Source organism: Notothenia coriiceps, unplaced genomic scaffold, assembly GCF_000735185.1.
Source record: "Notothenia coriiceps isolate Sejong01 unplaced genomic scaffold, NC01 NC01_scaffold00015802, whole genome shotgun sequence".
In the NCBI taxonomy this organism is placed as follows: domain Eukaryota; kingdom Metazoa; phylum Chordata; class Actinopteri; order Perciformes; family Nototheniidae; genus Notothenia; species Notothenia coriiceps.
In genome coordinates, this window is record NW_011348503.1 from 46,417 (window position 1) to 67,092 (window position 20,676).

Below are 20,676 nucleotides of genomic sequence, written 5' to 3' on the forward strand. Positions count from 1 at the left end.
TATTAGTGAGAGCACATGCCCTTAAGCCATTTAAAAAACGTTCCTGTGATTTTATGTGGGTGTACAAGCCAGCATGACCTCTACGGGCATTACAATATGCTAATTAGAGTATACAGTATTCAAAAATAATCTGCATAGTATTAAGTGGAAGGACCGTAATCTTTCAGGAAGAAGCGTTGTATCAATTATAGATATTGTTTTTCAAGTTTTCAGTAAAATCCGAGTATGGATATCTCCCTAATAGGGTGACAGAGTCTACATAATTAATCACTGTTTTTGTTTTAATAACCTCTTATTTCTCAAGACTTAAACTCTCCTTCTCTCTTCCTCCATGCTTGCTTTGGCTGATGTGACAGCAGCTAAAAATTAAGCCCTGACTTTCGGCTCAGAAATGTTTTAGAACAGTCAGGAAAAGGTACTAAGTAATATTCTAATCTCTGAGAGCGCACTGCATAACATTTAAGAGGTTTAATTACCAAAAAACGTCAAGTTCAAAGGAATCTACGATGACAGCGTCTCTTTCTATCCTTACTGGTTCCATGAAAATCTCACCATGCACCGCACTGTAGCGTATGTTAAAAGAGCTGAATGACATTTTCAGTTAATAATGAAAGGAGAGGGAGATACAGTATATACATATACATTCTTCTGATGGGAACCTGAGTCCAGATTACATTTCAGAACTCATAGGCCACCAGAAAAATGCTGGGAAAACCGTATAAATTAATTTACAATTTATTTTCAGTGGGTGAGCAATAAAATGTCATCCAGTCAGCACAGCGTGGCTGAAAGAGGTGATAGAAGGGATGTGACATGAAAGGATGCCAGCTTCTTGACAGTGTGTAGAGAAAAAAAGACCAGAGCAGTGGCTTTCAGAATATCCGCCAGAGAAAAGGATCCCTCTATAAACCTGATGGACTATTATTGATTGCATTATATAACTAAAACCATTATTGGAAAACCAAATCCAATAAAGGCCTGGTGTCTTACGGTCAGAGGTGATTTCATAGGGCGAGTTGAGCCTCCCGTCCCCACACGGCGACGTGCTGATGTACATGTGGAAATGGATGTTGTCTCTCAACCTGTAGCCACACTCCTTGTGTCGCACAAATATCGACTCCTCCCAGTCTTCTGGTCTTTTACTTTAAGAGAAAAAGGCAAAAAAGAAAAAACAAGTATGAGGGTGAGTGATGAGAAAGGTAGCACCATTCATCACAGCTATAGGAAATAGATTTCCACTTTTCGTTTCCAATGATGAAGTGAGGCAGGGACACCGAGAGATGGACACTGAGCACAGTCCATTCTCCTGCTGTCAGACAGACTCCTCAACATTACTCAGGCTGTCCAAATGTCTCAGGGCAAAGAGGGACCGTCAGTCAAACCCTGGGTCAATAGATGAGTACAAATGTAAAACAAACTTGCAAGAAAATTAGAAATATGTTAAGTGGTTTCACCGGCAGTATAAATAACTGTTAACAGTTTCATAGCTCATTGCTACCGGTTTGGAGTGTAACAAGTATCCCCTGCTGTAATGCATACCCTGCTTTATCGTCTATTTTACTGCAAATGGGACTATATTTTATAAAGTAAAAAATCATGCTGTAATGAAGTATACTTGAAACCAGCTTTTGAGACCATAAACTCTTCAGGAAAATGTTTACAGAAGTGATAAATCAAGTGAATAGTAGGTCATTTTCTCATAGACTTACATACAATCTGACCAATGGAGTCGCCCCCTGCTGGCCATTGGAAATAATACAAGTTAAGGGTATTGTCTTGGGAAAAGTGAGGCATATGGTGGTGGTACAGTCAGATGGGTTATTGATCAAATAATTAGGGTAACTTTTTAAGATAAATCTGAAAAAAATAGTGTCCATACATTATTAATAAGTTGAATACTTGCAGTATGGACAACTAGGTGACTTATACACAAACTGGGTCATTGTTTCTGCTGTGAGCGGAGATAAGACTTTCATCACTCAAACACACCAGGTACGTATTGTACACATAGTATATTTAAACTATGCATCACAATGCAAAGCACGGCTGCACTCTTTATATAACCTCTCCTCTGTCTCCGATGTCCTTTCACGGAGTGTAAATATGGCACTTCTGGCATTTGTTTGGTCATTTCATTATGAGTTATCTTCCCCATTAGCCATTTTACTCAGCTGCAAAGTCTCCATACCTGCCATCCAGCATTGTGCCAAGACAAAAAGTCAGTGCTGTGTATGCAAATATGACATTCAACGATCTAGACTTCTAGCCACTAATCTGATGTATCAGCCTTGCAATAGAGTTCCTCTGGGAGCTCAAAAACATAATATATGCTTACAGACTGGAGGGGAAACTAATGGAGACTGTTTCTTGATGCTGGTTTTTGTGAGTTTTTGTGCACAAAAGCATGCGGGTCATGTACAAAGGTACAATATAAGAAGGCACAGTGTTAAAAAAGTGGTAAAAACAAATCCATTGAGATCATGAGGTGAACCACTTAAGTGTGAGTTGTTTGTTTGGTTAGCTAGAGGGAACAGCACACATATGGCTCGTTGATTATCGAAAAGTCTCTGGTGTACAAAGCAATGCTGTTTCCATGGAGCTTATTATAGAGGAGAGGGCATTCTTTGGCACTGCAGTGGGAGGTCACAACATATGTAATGCTATTAAGTACACTGTAGTGCATCATGTAATGCATGTTAAAGTAGTTGGAGGCACCTTAGAAACTAAAATGTATGAAGCTTACACATAATGTTGGCAACAGTCTTACTTACTGACAGAAATAGATATGCATTATCTGGTGGACTATAACAAAGTACATGTACTCAAGTTAAGGAAATTATACCTTTGCATTAGTGATAGTAAGAGTACACTTCTACAATAAACTGTATTTCAATGCAAGACTAAAAGGGGCAAATCAAATGCATTATTAAGATTTTTTTCCCCTAGGTTCTAAGTCACAGGTGATATTGCAAATTCCAGTATTTTAGTATATACTTGAGATCATGTAACTTTTGGCAACCACCAAAGTCATTAGTCAGCAATCATGGGGTACTGATGTTAACATTATCAATAGGAGAAAGGTAAAGTGCAGTAAATCTTTTAATATCTATCTAAAGTTTTCTAAAATTAACTCACATTTGACCACTTTGAAGTCCAACTAAGATCCCATTTAGTAATTCCTTCTTATTGACGACGTCATTGATTCTGTTGAAGAGTAACTAAAACACAATAGAATGATATGAGGGCAACTGATCCTTCAATTATAAACCAGCTTTCAATACTTTTTATCGACCAATTACAGAGCGCACCATTTCAGGAGATAAGGAATGCTCCAGGTTTTTTCAAGTTGCCGAAATGTTAGTACACCTCTCTGATAATGTCCATTTGTATTTAAGATAGAGCAGAGATAAATGTGTTACCTTAAAAAGAGTTCAAGTTGAGAGTAGAGGAAGCGTAGCAGGGCTCTGCGGGCCGTGACCTCAGCGTGACAGTCGTTGACCACCTGTCCCTGGTCGCTCAGATATTCCCCGTTGATACACTTGGTGCCCGTGGATAACGCCACCACCTGGGCGTGCCTCAGGTCCAGACCTGTCGAACAATATCAGACATGTTTTCGGTTTTCACCCTATTTTGCTACATTAGTCCAAGAGTTTGAAAGAAGCCCTCCTTCCTTTTCCAGACTAAGGAATGAAGTCTGGGTAAGTGATTCATTTTCCATCGGTAGGGTCAGGCTCAACGTTCTTTCACACTCTGCACCTGTTCAAACACTTTTAGACATTGTCGGCTTAGCATATGGAATAAGTGAATATATATTTGTTATAATTATGCAAAAAAACGTCAAGTCATTTCAAGTGAAGGAGCGTCAAATAAAATACAGGATGTTATAAAAGTGAAATGAAAATGAAACCCAACAAAATGCATCTATTAGCCTCAAAGTGTGGATGGCAGACTGAAGTTGGTCATACACAGCCAAACTGTTCCATTTGCTCACATAGTGAAATAATAAATATCAAAAAGAGGAGAACGGGGTAAAAAGGTCATTCCACACGACAATTTGAGGTTATTTTCATAACCACAGATCTCTGAGTCAGCATCTCTTCAGAAGCTCCTATCACACAGCACCAGCCAGGATTAGCTGGATCCACAAAGCGAGGGAGGGAAGAGACCCTCCGCCTATAAACTGGGCTGGCACCCCGCCTTCTTGGTCATAAAGTTCACCTCTTCACATTCAGCTGCACAATCGAGCGGGCCCAGTCTAAATCCAGGAAAGTCAGAAGACCCTTCTGACTGTGCTGAAAAGAGCTAAATATTGACATAGGTCTAGAAAACACAGCAAAGAAACACATAAAAGGAGGCTATCAGACCTGCTGTAGCCCTGGAGGCAGATGGTCACTCTGGAGGACTTATTGCAGGATACATATTTTCTTTAAATAACCTGGACCCTTCGGAATTGATGCCCTGAAAGTTTTCTTCAATACACCGTGACGTTCATTTTGTAAATGATGCTCCTATTTGCGGTACAATAGAAGATGAATTGGGGTATGCTTAAGGTTGTTTTTGTCTTACAACTTTAACCCTTGCAAGGTAATTGTGGCATTTCAGTCATGTAAAAACAACAAAACGGTGCCAACGTCCACCTCTTATATTCAGTCTACGGTCTCATTCAATTATTTCTGGACAGCATGATAAAAGCTTCTAAAGAGGTCGCTGTAGCAATATTCTCAATGCGAGACATGAAGTAAATGCTATGAGAGAGATCGCAGATAACAAAGCCATCCTGTCTCATGTTGGTTTTCCCTTGAGAAAAATATACTTTTCTCAGTGCAAGGCCATGTGAGAGTCCCACTGACTGACAGATAGACAGAGGTGGTGAAGGGGGGGGGCTGGATCAGCACGTTAACGGCATGCCATTCCTTCCTTGGCTGCCACAAATCTCTCTCATCGCCTCTGAAAGTCAGGCTTGGCTGGCTTCTGGCAGACCTGCAGGCATGGCCGGACGGGCACATGAGCTTTTATCAGCCTCGGCCCAGATGGCACTGCGGCGGTTAGAGTCCTGATACCTCCACTGATGAGGAATGGGAAGGAGGGAAGGGAGGAAAAAGTTATGGGAGGGGGAAGTGTGTGCGGTGTGTGTGTGTGTGGGCAGTTGAGGGAAAAAGAGGAGAAGAATAAAAAGGTAGTCTAAGGTAGGGTGGAACAAGTTCAACTTTAACTCTAGAAACTACAGCGGAAATGTTCATATCATATTTGTCTTGTATTGTTTTTCAGTTTTTTATCAATGGGACATTTGGATCTTAATAGCAAGAAAACCTTACTGTCAAGTAACTTTGGATATTTCTTTGACACCCGGTGAATGTAAGGCCAATATTTACTCTAACTAGTAGGTATTGTCTTGCTCTTTCGAGCTAAAGAAAAGGGTGATCGTTATCTCTAGGCTCATCACTGACAATGACATCTTTCACATTCCATTGTTGGTAATAAAATATTGATTATTGCAGCTTTAAAATATATTATTATATTTGAAGTTGGTTTCAATGGTTGAGACTGATGTGTTTGTGAACATAATACTTTATCCATCATTTTGAGGAGAAATGATATACCATATAAAAGACTAGCAGAAGGAATGTTGAGTGATATTAATAGCTTTGTTTTCTTGACTTATACCTCATTCACACCAACGCAACTCCGGTTCAAGCTCCGTGCTCCGTGCTTTCAGGTTCAGAACCGGTTCTTCGGTTTAGCTCCGGCTCTTTTGCATCATCGTTTGCGTCATGACGTAACCGTTTGCGTGCCTGCTTCATGAAGCCAAACCGCGCGGAAACCCCTCACAGCTGACACAGACAACAATAACAATGGCCGATTGTGCTCCAGCTTCCTCTGTACCTCTTCAGAAGACCAGATTCCCAGTAGGTAGCTGGTCTCTTCAGTGGACCACTGCTGCTTGTTAAGTTTCTCCATCGTTGTGTACAAACTGGATAAAACGCCGGCTTTTTGTTGTTGTTCAGGAGTTGATCCCGCCCCTGCCCCTGCCCCCGCCTCGACGTTAGCGTGACGTATGCGGTGCTTTTGGACTGGCCGGAAAACATTTTGGTGCTTGAAACGAACCAGATTCCGGAGCTAAGAGGCTGCTCCGCTGCGGTGTGAAGAGGAAAACCCGGTGCTTTTCAAGCTCCAGCTCCGAACCGGCCCTGAAACACCGTTGGTTTGAATGAGGTATATATATCCTTTTTTATATATAAAATTATGAACATACCTAAAAGAAACAACTGACAGTGAGTATAGTCTTGTTAATAATAACAGTTCATGCTGACTATTCCTCTTGAGATGATCATTTGTATTATCACTTAAAACATATTTTAGCACCTTTCGTTTAACTATCACTCATGGTGGAATAGTAAATTAAGGTTACACATACTGTACTGCGCTAGAAAACTACTATTGGCATTCCCTATCAGCACTGCGCCCCAATTCAGCCAGTTCTAAAAAGGTAACAGACTCAAACAATTTCATTCTCTTGCTTTTCCTTGCCGTTCCACTTCTCGATTGTTTAGATCAATTTTGCAGTGGATAATTTCTGCTGCGCTGCTCACTACCCTGCCATGAAATTGGCACCGAGGTTGCCTTCATTTTGCGGGAGTGAGGAGAGGAGGAGGATAGATGAATGAGAGAGAGAGGAAGAGAGGGGTATAGAGAGCCCCACAGGCAGTGTGCTGTTTTTAAACCAGGAATAATCAGCTGCATCACAGAAATACAAAAAGAGAGGGTCAAAAGGAACAAGGTAGAGTGGAGTCAAAGGCCTGAGGCACTCTTCACACACAAATACATCTGTTACTGGTGATTCAAAGATGTCACACCCCAGGATAACAGCACTGTCAAAAAGCATGTTCATCACAGACTGAAACTACTCACTATGGCAACTGCACTATACTGTTCTGTGCTCAGTACGGTCAAGGGCCTTAAACAGGAAGACAAAGCACACACTGCCTCACTATGGCAACCGAGGAGGTAAACACACCTTGTGACAGCAAATCCAACAGAGGCGCAGGTATTTATCTACACTGTATTTTGATGACTGCTCGTGCACATAGTGGGAAAGTGAGGTAGGAAGAGTGTAATAAAAGAGTGAGAGTAAAATGCACCCATATTCAGACTGACATGCAAAAATACAATGATTTTCAAGATACTTTTTAGGCTTAGTTGGATAGTTTAACGAGTGCTTTTGTAAAGATGTACAGCTTTAAAAAAGGGAAGGGAGGTTATTTTATTTTTGTGTGTTTTTCCCCTGCTTTCAACTATGTCAAAAAACGTTGCCCTGCACGCCTGCTCTAAAGGTTATTGATTGGCCCCTGTGCCATGGGCCAGTGAGTCAGGGAAACAGAGCCTAAAGTCTTCTTTAACACAGCACCACATCACTGTCTCAGGTTTTTTTAAGACAACGGTAAAACTGGAAATATTTTTGCTGAACCACTTTTTATTTTCTCACTTGAGTGGAACCGTCTTTGGGTTCAGTATCACTTCTGTGTTTCTGCTTAATGTTGCATTCATTCCCCCACACTACACTGGTTCTCCCCATGCTCTGTCTGCATGTTGGCAATAGGCCTCTCACCACCAGACTGCTTTATTTCACACATTGGAAAGCTTGAGAGCTCCAGAATACTATAATCAAAGCAATAATTATAACACTTTTCACAGCCTGAATAGTATGTTAATTATTACGTTTTACTTCACATATAGAAATGGCCGATGGACCCTTTAATTTGACATGAACAGTATTAATGCTAAGGACATCAATTATCCACACTTGGCTTTAACTACAAATAGACAGGAATCCCAAAAATAATAATGTAGAAAGTCTTCCACAGTAGTAGTCCTCCTGAGTGTGATCCAACTATTTAGTATCAGTGGGCAGCAAAATGTAGTGCCACTGGAACAGGTCTCGTGGGAAGAAACTAAGTACAACTACTCAAGTTCTAGTATACTACTCAGGTACTTGTACTTGAAATGAGTATTTTGATGTACCGGTACTACATTTCTTATGCTAAGTAATGTACTTTACTGTTTTTGGTCGCATTCATTTGAAAACCACTTGTTTCTGCACACCAGTTCTCTTACTGTAGTGAGTCATTTTTGTCTACTAAAGATATTTGTACTCCTGGTTTTATATATGCTTGAGGTTAATAAGAAATCCCTTATAATGTGTCCCTCTTAACATTTTAACACTTATTTCTTCCTAGTTTTAAATCCATAATACTTGTAGGTGTCAATAAGTAATTAATACTAATCAAGGACAAATTGTTAAAAATGATTTACTGGCAGCCATTGTTAGGAGAAACTAGTGTACTCAGACGGAAACATTCCTATGAATGACATGACCATGAACTTTACAGTGATTTTTTAATTAATAAGGCAACTGAAACGGGCAGAGACTGCAAAGCTGCTATGTGAATCCCTTTATTCTCTGTGTTTATAAAACAAGGGAAACGTTTCCCTATTAGCTACCAATTATCTCTGAACACCATAAAGCTCATTAAAACCATTTAACCTGAAGAAAGATGAGCTTCCAAGGTCAGCTTTCAGTTTCAATTCTGAATGTCATTTAGATCAAGCTTAATAAATCCCGTCTTTATTTTGTTCTTTCATCACTAGATGGGAGACGATTACGGTTAGTGTCAACCAAAGTTTGTTGTTTGAATAACAGTAGATAGTAAGATGGTACAAACAAAAAAAACCTGGCAAGAGAAGAGACGGCACCCTGTTGAATGTTTATTAGCTTTAACAAGCAACTGTTCTGCACACATAAGGGTGGCTTTGTGGAAAGCTGCTGAAGCTCTCAAATCTCTCTTTTTTGTTGTTGCTTCTTAGCAAGCTGTTTTGTAGCTGGATGCGATTACTGAATGTTCAAATTTGCGGCAGCCGGAAATCCAGATAAAGAGTGGAGAAAAATCCCTGTTTGAAAATGGATATGCAGGCTAAGAAGCGTAGCTTAAGCGTCATTTGTAATCAACTTGTTTGAAACCCTTTGCTCTCATCTCTTTCTTTGAGTCCCTGTCGTATTTTCCCCACTTGGAGTCTCATCACCCTGCTGAATAAAAAAGCCTCAGAAGAAGTTCCTCTTATCTCATCCTACAAACAAGTAAAAAGGAGTAATGGGGGGAGGGTCTTTTTTTCCATGTGGACCTTCCTGATTTTTCATGTCTTTGAGCAAATCTGAACCCTGTTTACCATCTCCTCACACCCACTGCTGTCTCCGATCGATTCAGATGAGATTTTCCACACTATTTGACAATGTGTGCTGGCGGTTTACTTTGGCGGTCATGTTGCAACTCTCAGCCTGGTGGCGAGGCTAATCTCACTCAGGTTTGGGCTCAACTGTCTCGGTGGGACTCCAGCAAAGGGTGGAGAGGGGGGATCGCAGTCTGTCTCCAGTTCAAAGACAGACCCTGATTAATATTCTTCAGGCAGAAGCAGAGGTCTGAGACACAGGGAGGGAGAGGGAACAGGACTTCCCAGTGTTCCTGTCAAGTTGGGTGTCTGACTGCGCGGACGCTGGCCACCACACCGCTGCCGCCTCGCTGCGAATACTTGGCAGCGCTACGTCTGGATCACTGAAGATAACGTGTGCTATTAATAAACAAACAGAAGCAATTACTGGGAGGCAGAGGAGAGGGATTGGATTAGGTCAGGACGAGCGCCGGTCTCACTGAAGTCTAAACTGATGAGCTGCAGCACTCCAAAGACAGCAGAGATACCAATGCCTCCTCACTGACCTCAGCTATCCCCCTCACCCAAAGCCTGCAGCCTCACAGGGAGATAACACTCCTCTCTGTGTGTGTGTGTGTGTGTGTGTGTGTGTGTGTGTGTGTGTGTGTGTGTGTGTGTGTGTGTGTGTGTGTGTGGTAGGACTCCACATGTGCAGACCTGTTGGCATTTGTGTGGGTGGCTGTGCTCTAGGGCTGCAACATTTGGAAAAAACAGGACTAAATGCATTTATTTTGACTAATATTGCAAATATGATAATTCACATTATCATAATAAATTATGTGGGACTTTTTTAAGAGGATGTTCTTTTTAGACCGTAGTCTACTGTAATACTCTACAGCAGGGGTGTCAAACTCAAGGCCCGGGGGCCAAATCCGGCCCGTGACTTCATTTAATGTGGCCCCACAAGAGCCTGCAAAGAATATGTTTACTATACGGTTACATGCTACTTTACAGAAGCACGTTGCCCATAAACTACATGTCCCACAATGCATATCAAATTTGACTTTTCTTCTCAGAATCTGACTTTTTTTTCAAAATGTCACTTATTTTATTTTGACTTTTTTTCCAGAATTTGGCTTTTCTTTTTAAATCATTTTGTGACATTCTCACTGAAGAGACTTATTAAGTTATTACCCTATCCGATAGTAATCCAATGCAGACGGCAATAATGTAATAATACATTCTTTTAAATATATTAAATATTTATATATGTATTTTTTGTATGTATATAAAACCGGCCCTTTGAGTGCAACCATGATGAAATTGAGTTTGACACCCCTGCTCTACAGGAAAACAAAAGTTTGTTCAGAATTATATTTGAATTTATTCTGCCCTTACCTAATATTGAGATTGTGCACCCCTAATATGGTCATTGCTATATTAAAGCCTACAAAAATTACCCACATTTTGCAAAATCACAATATATCTGTTTTCTGTCTAACCTGACTGCTTCCCATGTGTACTTGAGTTTGTTATGTGTTCCCACATTTCTCAGGGTTAAGGTGATTTTACAAACAACAAGATGGTTATGTTTTTAGTTTTGTTTGTTTGTCTTTTTCTCTGTTTGTCAGCAGGGTTATGTTAAAATTACTATCCACATTTTCATCAAACTTGTGGAATGGTGCAGCATAGTCTGAGGAATAACTCAGTGCAGGTTGGTTCGTATCCGAACCACCGGGCAGATACATGCATTATTTTCCACATGTATTTTGGAATATGCCAAATGTTGGGAAGGGTAAGCATATATTTCTGCTGTTGGTCTGGTAGCTAGCATACTTCAGAGATTGTTTTGTATGCATTAGGAATTGTATTTCTGTTATTATGATATTATAATTTATTAGATTTCAATGAGTGGAGACTATCTTCTTCTTCTTCAAAATGTGCTCATTTAAAAGCAATTCTGCAGGATGAACACATGGTACTACATACATCGGCAAGATTTTACTTTTTTCCAGGGCTAGTAGCTCCAGTTTTCTACAGCCAACAAGGGCTCTGCAAAAAAATGTTAACTTCAAATGTTCAGCAGTGTTTCACAAGATTGAGAAAAACATGAAAGCTTGTTTCATAAACATTTCATGGCAGTCATTCCTGGGTTTAATGCTTCTAGTCTGCTTTGCTCTGCGTGTGTTGATATGTGCATTTGTGAATGATGTAATGTGCGACAAACACCACACATGAAAGATAAATGCATAGTCATAACTCATAGTGTCATGCTGCAGGTGAACAGCTTCCCCCTCTTCACTGTTCCTTCAGCGTGTCACTCGGTCGGGTTTCAGATTAAGTTTTAAAATGATCTAGTTAAGGTTTCCACTGTGGCTTCTGGAAGCCTTGTCAAATGTGCCTGAGCACAGCAAGTCCAGCATGCAGTGGGGATGACTGACACTCACCACCATGTCTCATTCTCCTCAGAGACTCTGAATAGTCAATAATTCATCAGGAGGGTATATTCTCCAGCACGAGCGCAAGGTACAGCATGGAGTGGCCCTTCCTCAGTTTATCATTTCTCTCTCAATCCAGATTTCCCATTTCTAGTCATCTCTTTCTATCTTTTTACCTCCCTCATTCGCTCTGCTTATATTGCAACACTTCAATAATTCAAAGTGATATATAAAAGTCAATGAAATTTGCCATACCTCGGGTCATTACGATGCCTGCCAGGGATTTGTGGCGAGCGTGCGCAGGACTGCAGCCGCCCACCAGGGACCGGTACTTCTCCCTCACCAAGTGGAATATTGAATCGGCAAAGTCCTGAAAAACACAAAGGCCCTCTTAATTTTTACTCGACACACTGTATGGAGGCTGACTTCACAGGTTTACTATAGAATATTCCACTTCCCTTATCTGTTAATGCAGTGTTTTAAAAAAAAGAATTGGCACGCTGGTTGACTTACCTGTTCGCTATGAATACATGCAGATTCATGTTAAATTCATTATTTATGTTCTGTACATTATCATAGTGATGTTTCGAACACTACCATACTTTAAAACTATTTGAGTTTAACAAACAAATAAAAAAAACTAATATGTTCAACAGTTATAGGATCATTCCTGCTGCATGTAGCTGGGTTAACATGCATGTGCATTAGGGAGTGTGTAGGTGTGTAAGTATGAGAAGAAAGAACGATTGCTACAAAGCCAACCATATCCTGCAAGGCTCTCCTGAAATAAATCATCATCCAAACAGATCTCCCTCTCAGCCTATTTATTTTTAATTTCTTCTCTCCCTCTTTCTTTTGGCCTTTCCTTCCTCTTTACAGTATTTTTTAAATATATTTTGACACTTTTTTATTTTCAAAAAGCTGCGTTTGTTTTTGTTTTTGTTAAATTGTCCAAATTGTCAACATGTGTATGCGTAACTTAGTGAATAAAGATGATAAAAAACAGTAGCATCACCAACAGAAAAAAGAGATTAAGGTTATAGTCATGGCAGCTGGCCAAATGCCAACAAAAACACACACATATTACACACATGAAAAATAACATACAATTGAGCCAATATTAGTGTAGGAACTATTTGAGGTGAGGAAGTCATGTAATCCTTTGACTGTGCAGTGATTTTAATCACAACGTCTGCCATTGGGAGACTTCTCATTTCGTACAGAGGAAGTAAACACCCTGGTTTCTTATTGCACAGCCATATACTTGCCAACACAGCTCTGCCATCTTCTATGTTCAGTTCAAGTCAGTTTTATGTGTATAGCAATTATACATTAGGTCAAAGGAATTAACAACATATGTGCTTTAAGTCTATTTGTGCAAAGCAACCACCTGTAGGATTGAATACCAAGTTGACCAAATGTGACACAATATAAAATGCTAACTGATTTGGATTTCTTGATTTCTTCACCACATCTGTCCCACCAAACCAACAATACTCGAAGACATATTGATCACATCAACCACTTCCCCTGACTGTTAATGTGTTTTCTTCCAGTGGTAGTTAAGGGCTTAGCTTCAGATTGGCCGTCACGCTAACGGTAGCAACAAAGTGGCAGCATCGTGGGCCTTTTTGGACAGATTGAACCCCCAGTAGCTAAAAGGACATCAACAGATGCCACGGTGACGAACGCAGAGAGTAAGCGAGAAGGAGAGAGATTAAGGATGAGAATCTGTAGGGGTGACTGAATTAGTGAGCATATTGCTCATTATGGCCCTCGTCAGGGCTGTGAAATACTCACAGTGAGAACTGATGGTACAAGAGCTCACAGCTTGTGGTGTTTGTTTCCATGTGTACTGTATGTACGCACATATTGCTGCTCTGATGATGCCAGCCTGAAGCTTTTCGGGGGGGATAGAACAGAAAAGAAATGGAAGAAAAGTCAAGAGTGGATAACTTTTTGGCTCTTCGATTCAAGAGTTATCATGACCTCTCATCAAGCTCTATAACGGTCGCATGACAGGTCGCTTCTGAGATGAGTGTACGTCCCTTTAACAACAGGCAAGAGCGACAGGAAGAAAGGAAAGTTGTTGTTGTTTACTTAATGCTTGAATAATCAATCCAGTCAAAGACCCTGTTTGTCAAGCCCTTAGTCAGAGCAGCTCATGTTGCGGTGACAGGAATGAATAACCAGAACGGCTGAATTCTCTACATAAATTCAGTGTGACCAAGGACTCTAAGAAGTCAATATATATTACCAAGGTATTCACCCTTTGCAAAAGGTCAGGTATAATATACAATTGTTGAAGTACAGGCTATTCTAAAGACCTAATCTGAAATACTTTTTTATAACTAACTTGTCACGACGGTGATTCAGAAGATAAAAGGTTAATGCATATTGACTCTTTTCAACGTGTTGATTATCAATGTTTTTGGAGAGTTTGAAGTCTTTTTCGAAAAGGTTTGTCCTAGATTTCAGACAGGGATAAACAAAGATTTTTTTTATAGTCAGTTCCAAATGTGTTACTTTAGTCTTTGTTGCTACATTTTTAGAAATGGTTCAGTTGTTCATCTAGCAAATATGTATACAACATTTGATTTGCCATGCTTTTTGCTTTTATTTAATTTTAAAACAAATATCCTTGGGTTTTGGACTGTTGATGGGACAAACCAAAATAAATCTGAGCAAAAGATAATTACTAATACCTTTTAAATAATCCTTAGTTGCAGCCATGTTGTACATTTATTTCATGTTGGGTCATTGAACAGTTTGACACTAACACCAAAGTTGCTGCCAAAATCAATGAATTATATATTTGTATATCCTTTTGACCTAAATATCCCTCCCCGATAAGCCTTCCATGAAGATAGAAAAAACACACTTGTGTTGAAGTATTGATCAGCCCGGAATGTGGAATTTGCTGGTTATGTCGAAACACCTCTTACACAAATGTGAAAAAACACCCGCCTTGTTCCCTGTACCTGAAAGGGACAACCAATTAATTCTAACAGATTCCGGCTCGGCTTGGCAGCGTCGGTCACAGTCTGAACCCCGAGTCAAGTCCTCCATCCCTCCTAAAGGCCTTTTCATTGATGACATTACAGAGGTGAGAGAAGGTGGCAGCTCAGAAAGGCCTGCAGAGCAAAGGTGGAATAGACCCTGGCATGCGGCCCAGCTTTATGTGCCTCCACCCCGTTTCCTCCCCCTTTTGTTCTCCCTCTTCTATTCCCTTTCATCTCTCTTTGTCAATGCCTCTTCTTTTCTTCCCATCTTTTTTGAAAGTATGACTCTTCAGGTCTCGCCTTTTATTCGTCCCTTAGCTTCCTTCCCCCCTCTCTCATGCTGATATGTGATAGAGGGCAGTGATGTGCCAGGACTAAGTCAAAGCTAATACTTTCCTCATCCTGTGTGGGAGTGGGGACACAACATCATCTACATCAACTGACACAAAATAAAATAGTCTGTGATTTCCAGCTGTGGTTCACTTCTTCACAAAATAACTCCTTTCCTGGTTTATATCAGCTTCAATCTAAACACGTAGATCTGCTTGTACTGTCATTCCTCATGTTGTCCCCTATCATTTCTCTTAACACACACACTGCTTTCCTCATCATCGGGGGGGGGGTGAGTGCCACCTTCAGTGTGGGCCTAATGTGGCATAAAAACGGGGCCAAGGATCTCGCTCCTCAGTCAGACAGAACATCAGGGCGGGCTGCCACACAGCGAGAGGAAGCTTCTTCATGGATGAGCATCAACGTTGCTCTATATAGCTACATTTTGGAATTTGTTTTTACTAAATCTGTTTCAGGTTACTGATGGAGGCTCCCCTGGGAGTACAGGGACTGGTTGGAGCAGAAACTGCCGTGGAGGCTGTTGTGTTGCTCACCCCACCTGGTGCATCTTCCTGCATTAGTTCTGACCAATTTACTAAGCAGTTCCTCTGGGCCTCCTCAGGGTGGAGAAAACAAGCAGCAGCAGTAACTACAGCTGCAACGGATGAGATTTATTGCAGCAATACACACATTAGCTTTAATAAAGAAGAGGTGTTGCAAGAAAGAAAATGGAAACGGGTCCACTGCCAAATGGCCCCGTTTACTCTTTGTCTTTTCATGCATTCTAGGCAGATAGGATGGCCATTCGAAGTCAAAGAAAAGTGTAAAATCAACCAAGAACCAACCAACACAGGTTGAAATCAAATTAAGCCAATGGTAAACGAATATTGCTTTTCAAACCTATTTTTGAATCCAAGTATAGCTTTGTCAGTGAGTGCTCTCAGGTCGTGCGCCCTGTGATGAGGGAAGCTCATTTCACAAACAAACTACCAATCATTCTCCTCCCACTTCATTCCTGGTGGAGAAAAAAAAAAACATGGACAGCAAAGAATGTTCATTACCCAATTTTCCCCGAGGAAAATATGTTTAACATTTCTTTTGAAGGCACCTTACAGTTACATTTCACTGTTAAGAGAATAAAAGTGTCGGATTACAGCCTTAATCATGCCATAAGGACCGTGGAACATTGGAACAAGCTACTTAACAGTGAGATTGAGGACATTAGTAAAGCATTTGGAATCATGTTTCTTGCCACCTGATGAATGTAGGTCCTATATTGACTCCTTTTAGCGCAGTGTTCTTTGTCTGAAAAAACGAAATTATTTTCAACATCAGCAACTTAATAGCTTACTGTGTATCCCTGCTGTTATGTTCTGGACTTTATTACAGTACAGTTAAAAAAAAAAAACGACTAAAACCAGTTACCTGCTGGGGCTGAATAAGACGCTATGAGTGGTAAGCCTAAGGTTCGTCAATACGAGGGACTTTTTTCGAATACATGTAGTCATGATTTACTGACAGTCAATAAAGGAATATTGATTTATATTTCACCTGATAGGCTCAGAGTACATTTCTTTTGTTTGCTTGAATTAAAAGGGGAACCAGTGTGATTTTGGTGGGATTATGACCGCGCTGGCCAATGTTACAGAGGGGGTGCAAACAAACATGATGAGGTTTCTAAATGTATGCCTGGCCTATTTTGCTCATCTGTCCGTTTTTTTCCATCCACCCCTCCCTCACCTTCCCTCTCTCCTACTCCCCAATTGTTTGTGCACGTAAACAGTTCGGCATCTATCTCGAAGGTAATGTGGAATGTCACCAACAATCCTCCTGCTGCCTTTCCTCTGAAGTCAATATTGTGCCAGAAACGCAAAATGTCAACAGGGACATTTTCTCTGCTGTGGCCTGACCTAGAAGTCTGTGCATGCTGGTCGTGGAGATGGTATGAGTGTGTATGTGTGTGTGTTGTGAGGAAAGGCTCAATTGTATAATTTATTGTTTAGCACTAAGGCCCCTAAGGGAAACGATGACTGGAGATTCATTCGTGATTCCATTTTAGGGCCCTCCATAACACTCCCCATATGCTTCAGTTTAATTTGGTGAAGCATGGGAGTGTGATGTGAGGCAGCCATGTTTAATGTATGTGTTTATGAACAACACTGCTCATGTTAGAGTGGCATAGGGATGGATATGGTCTTGATTTGACCCCGCCCTCAGGAAAACACACACATGCCACCACCCTCACCGCCTTATCACCCGCCTGCAGAGCATCCCAGGCAGCATAAAAACCAGGCCATGTCTTATATTCCTTTATAGAGGTATTTAACAATTCATTCTCCCGAGTTTTAATAGTGTCTGCCCTCTGCCTGGATATCTCCCCCCCTGTACCCCACCACCACCCTTCCCCGCCTGCCACCAAGCACGAGCCTTTTGAAAATGGATATCTATTCATTTAGTGGAGGCGTTGCCTCTGGGGGCTTTTTAGACTCTCAAAAAGCCAGACTCCTTGCGGCGAGACAGATTTCCCTCTGTTTGTTCTCCATACGACACGTAGCATCACTCTCACTCATGAATCTTCAGATTCTTCTCTCTCTGTCCTCCAGATCGGCATCACAAGAGGAACAAATAAACAAGACGTGTGAATGCTTGTACTTGGATCTTCTTTCAGAGGTGGCTCTGTTGTCTCGCTTTTCTATTGACAGGAAGTGATGCCGTTGTGTCGTGTGATGACAAAGTGAAACCCAGAGAAGTTGAACGAGTGCTGTGAAACAATCCAGCACCTCGCCTAACTGCATCCAACCTTTTCCCGTGTGATGGCCAGATGGCCCTGCAGCCCGCCGAACAGATTTCTCTCCGTGTGTGCTTGTGTGTGTCAAACGCTTTGCCTGAACAGCGGGGCCTTGTCAGTCAGATCAGGCACCCGGGCAGCACTGTGCCGCCGCCACCGTCATAGGGAAAGGTCTTTCCCTTTCAAAGCTCATGCTTCATGTCAGTGAGCAAGAAACAAAGACAGATAAAGGAGCGCAAGAGAGGGGGAGCAATTGATCTGTCTTTGCCACAGATCCTCCTAGTTTCTTTCCCCGTTGTGGCTGATATGGGACGTTGCACCACAGGTTTCCAACAGCAAAGCAGAGCTCAAGCAGGAGTTCCTCATTAGACTGGAAAAGGTTGAAACCAAGACGGCAGGGCCTGGTGCATGAGGTAAGGATCAGAGTCATGGATGAGCTACCACAAGAATGATAGCCCCGACCAAAAACCAAGGACACTTCCCGGTGATGATGCTAAACATAGAAGCGGATCATTATTTCTCTCCTACTCTCTACTTGGGGCCATAATCAATCCCCATGGCCCAGTTCCTCCTAACTGTACAATCTTAATACCGACTAAGACCACATGCAGCTTCCAATATAGAACAAGAGTAGGTCTGCCCAAGACTAAACTATCTCCTCAACTATTGGATTTATTGCTGTTAAATCTTTTGCAGACATTCATGGTCCCCAGAGGATGAATTTACTGACTTTGGCAATCCCTTTAAACATCTTAAAATCACAACTTGTAACTCAGTATCTTGACAGTTTGTCCAAAAACAACGAGACATGTTGTTCCACCACATAAACAAAGGAACATGAGAACATCCGTTTCTAATCACCATTAGTTAAAAGAAACCCTAACAACTAAAACAAAAAGGTGTAACCGAAACTTTGGTCACAGCTAACTCCATATGTCCTCTGATTGGTCACATCTGCTGAAAGCCACAAATGCTTTTAAGCCTAAATCCAAACATTAATTTGAGAAATGAAACCCGCACGTTCCAGCCAAAACGAACCGAAGCCACTGAATCATAACCACCAACCGCAGATGTTCTGCGCGACTGACTCTAAAACTCATTATCAGTCTAAATTCTCTTCATCTGATCAAACAAGCACCGCCTGTTACGACAACATTGAAGCTATCAGGGCCTGGCCCATGCATGGTTCCATGTTTGGTGTGTAACCCGCACACCATGCTTGCCAGGTCCCCAGATACCCTTCAACAAACCCACTGCATGGTTCTCTATGTGGTTTACCTCTACGTGGTGTGCATCTCGACAGTGTTTTTCCACTTAGCCGTCACTGATCTTGCTGCATTTTATGTTTTTAAAGTACATAAGTATGATCGTCAAAATGTACCAACATATTCTTGAAGATAATAAAATGTGTTTTATCAAATCAAATCAAGTTTAATTTATATAGCACATTTAAAAGCAATTTTTAATAGAGCCAGTGCTGTACATGTAATACAAACACATTACTACAATCACAAGAAAAGACAATCATTTACAACAGAAATATAAAAACACAGGGAATAGTCAGGAGTCGGTTCTGACTAGAAGGCCAGGGAGAAGAAGTGTGTTTTTAGTGAGGATTTAAAAACCTAGTGTCTGGGCCGACCTCACATGGAGGGGCAGAGTGTTCCAGAGCCTAGGGCCAGCTGCTGCGAAGGCTCTGTGACCTGGGTTTTGAGCCTGGTCTTGGGCACTATCAGCAACAGCTGGTCAGCAGACCTTAAAGCTCTGGCTGGGGTGTAGCGATGGAGGAGTTCTGCTATATATGCCGGAGCCAGCCCATTTAGTGCTTTAAAAACAAATAAAAGGATTTTTATATTTAATTGTATATACTTCTGTAAGAAATGTTACAATCTGTTCAAAACCTGTAGTGTTTGAATTTGATTACATTAAGCAACAATTACACAGTGTCAATGATATGATGTGTTTATGTAACGTACTGTAAGGCTGCGTCATACTTCTAGATATACTACGCTGTACAGAGAAGTCAGATGAGTCATCTCTGCTAACCAGTTCAACATTTAAAGTGACAAACATCCTATCCCTAATTCTGTCTCCAAAATATGCACAGGGCCCAGGACATGACAGAGAGCAAGAGGAGGACAAAGAAAAGGTTCAGGGTGACTGTGATTGGAATCCATCTGAGTGGTTTGGGTGTAAATCCCCTCTGATTAACCTCCATGGTGGAGATAAAAGCAGCGATACGCCTGAAACGACTTAATAATGTCAGGCTCAGAGTAAAACACACACCAGCGGCTTTATATATTATGCACCAAGGGCCGGTAGAGGGACTCCTGCGAAAAGATAACATGACCTACCCCCGAGAGAGATGGAGAGAAGGAGGGAGACGGAGAGAGGGAGAGGGGGGGAACAACCAGGCGCTGAAAAAAAGAGTAGGGATGGAGACACGGGAGAAAATGAGAGGGTCAGAGATGAGGATTTAACAAGTCTATCATCTACAGTACGTAGTTGACTAAGGGAGGATGGAGGAGGAGGAGGAGGAGGAGGTTGAGGAGGAGGAGGAGGAGGAGGAGGTGGAAGAGGCCACTCCAGAGGCCCCTGAGGGCTGTTCACACACCTCCCATTAATCTGCAAATGATTCTGCAAAGAGAGCGAGAGTACAGTGATAGAGAGGGAAACCTGTGTTGCGAGTGTGAGGTCTGCAGTATCGTTTAGGGGAGACATGTTATAAACAAATCTCACATAGGGAAGTACAACACTCCTGCACATCAGTAAGGATTTAAGACTCGTCATGATATTGAAGAGCTATGTAAGCCACTTCTTTAAAGAGGGACAAGCTACCCACTAAGCGCTAATAAACTGCAAACAAATTGTCACTCAATACTCAACAGTTGGGGGTTTTGCTCTGTGACTCACTTCT

General features: G+C 41.4%; 1 protein-coding gene across 1 annotated transcript in view; it reads right to left on the reverse strand.

Moving 5' to 3' along the window:
- adarb2 (adenosine deaminase RNA specific B2 (inactive)) overlaps positions 1 to 20,676 on the reverse strand; it is a 48,458-nt gene that overhangs the window by 12,374 nt on the left and 15,408 nt on the right. Inside the window, exons 3-5 of the mRNA XM_010775570.1 lie at positions 11,895 to 12,009; positions 3,420 to 3,588; positions 991 to 1,142 (exon numbers count right to left, since the gene is read on the reverse strand). Of these exons, the coding sequence (XP_010773872.1) occupies positions 991 to 1,142; positions 3,420 to 3,588; positions 11,895 to 12,009 (436 nt within the window). The remainder of the gene's footprint in view (positions 1 to 990; positions 1,143 to 3,419; positions 3,589 to 11,894; positions 12,010 to 20,676) is intronic.